This window comes from Lingula anatina, chromosome 4 (assembly GCF_051362555.1).
Source record: "Lingula anatina isolate TDL-2025a chromosome 4, LinAna3.0, whole genome shotgun sequence".
NCBI classification, from domain to species: Eukaryota; Metazoa; Brachiopoda; class Lingulata; order Lingulida; family Lingulidae; genus Lingula; species Lingula anatina.
In genome coordinates, this window is record NC_141770.1 from 16643135 (window position 1) to 16644890 (window position 1756).

The window sequence follows — 1756 nt, forward strand, 5'->3', positions numbered from 1 at the left end:
ATTTTAGCATACTGAAACACATAAACTGGCTGTTGGCTTGCTTTTTTGAGACTGCATAGGGTTTGCACAGTTCACGTTTCAGCATTTTTTCTGTAATATTTTATTTAATTACGATTCTGAAACTGGTGGTAAGTCTGTTCACTGATCGAAATGCCAACCGAATTTTACAAGTCTGAGATAAATGGTGAGCTGGCTTCAATAGAACAACCAGGAACTTTCGATTCTTTCAATGAACAGAGGTCATTTTTACAATCGCAACAGGCGACATCTCAGTTATGTTCAAAATTGATCAAAGCAGTCGAAGGAGATGATTTGGACGAGGCAAAAAGGTTGTTGGAAGAAGCACGCGACACTACCGGTAGCATGTGCACAGAGAAAGGGAAACATTGGTACAGCGCTCTGCACACCGCAGCTATTATAGGTAATGCATAATAGATGAAAAAGTTAGAGTAAAGGTATAGTAAGAAAAAGCATAACTTAAGAATTAAACGCCCACTTTTACCTATTTTTCATACTCATTCAAATTTGATTAAAATTGGGAATTATGATAGGCTGGTATTCTTAATGCACCTCCGCCAAGAAGGGTATGTTTTTACTTCTGGTTGTGTGCTTGTTTGTTTGTTTGTCTGTTCGTCACCGGCCGAGCTCAGAAATAGGCTAACTGATTGGATTTTCATGAGCACCATTATCAATGGATGTGTTCTCAACTAACACAATTTATCAGTGTTTGGTCGGTATATCATGCATAGCTACAAAGTTTTGTAGACTATGAGGTCACTCTGAGTGCTCTTCTAGTTTAAAATGAAAAGAAGTTCCAACGTTTCGCATTTTCTTTTCTAAGGTAAGGTTGCACTTTCTTTTTAAGGTAATGTTGAGGCAGTCAATCTTCTTCTAAAATACAATGCAGACGTAAATTCCCAGAATTCGTGGAGAAAGGAATCCCCGCTACACTTTGCTGCAATAAAAGGTACGTATATTGTCAGGGTTCAATATTAAGTATGAACGAAAATACACTCGTGGGGAAAATTTCAGTATTTACTGATTGGTTTCAACGTCAACCCTCTTTCATTTTTTTCCTTTAGGGCAAACGAAAGTTTTGGAAACCCTGCTATCACGAGGCGCTTCGGTTAACTCCGTCAATGCTTCGGGTTCCACACCTCTACATCACGCAGCCAGAGAGGGACACGTGACTGCCACTTGCTCGCTGATCGTTTCCGGGGCAAAGGTCAATGCAAAAAACGCAGTACAAGACACACCGCTGCACGAAGCCGTGATGAACTGCAAGCTGGACACGACTAACATCCTTATCAAACATGGTTGTCGTGTAAACTCTCAAAACTCCTACGGAGAAACCAGTCTCCATCTTGCATTGCAAAATAAACACCTTGCCTTGGTGAAATTGTTATTACTAAGCAGCGCCGACCCGTCCATTCGAAATAAAGAGATGAAATCAGCCTTTGAGCTTGCAGATGATTATGAATTTTTTAAAGAATTAAAGGCCTCGAATGCTACTGTTGTGACGAAGTTGCCGCCCCCGTCACCCACCCCAACACTGCAGCTTCGGCCTAAAACATCAAAGACGTCGTTATCATCAACCCCAAGACCAACTGTGCCCAAGGAAACAACCGTATGATCTGCAACGGTACATGCGACGTAAAAATTTTACTACTGGGCGAGTGCTGAAGGACAGCAATTGGAAAAGATCATATTTGCCCTACTTCACCAAGTATCTTTGGGTACAAATATATATATATAT

General features: G+C 40.8%; 1 protein-coding gene across 1 annotated transcript; it reads left to right on the plus strand.

Annotated features, from left to right (window-relative positions):
* LOC106150844 (uncharacterized) lies at positions 1-1756 on the plus strand. Its single transcript, XM_013523849.3, has 3 exons — positions 1-421; positions 866-967; positions 1083-1756. Exons 1-3 carry the CDS (start codon positions 151-153, stop codon positions 1631-1633), a joined length of 924 nt encoding a protein of 307 aa, XP_013379303.2. The 5' UTR covers positions 1-150; the 3' UTR covers positions 1634-1756.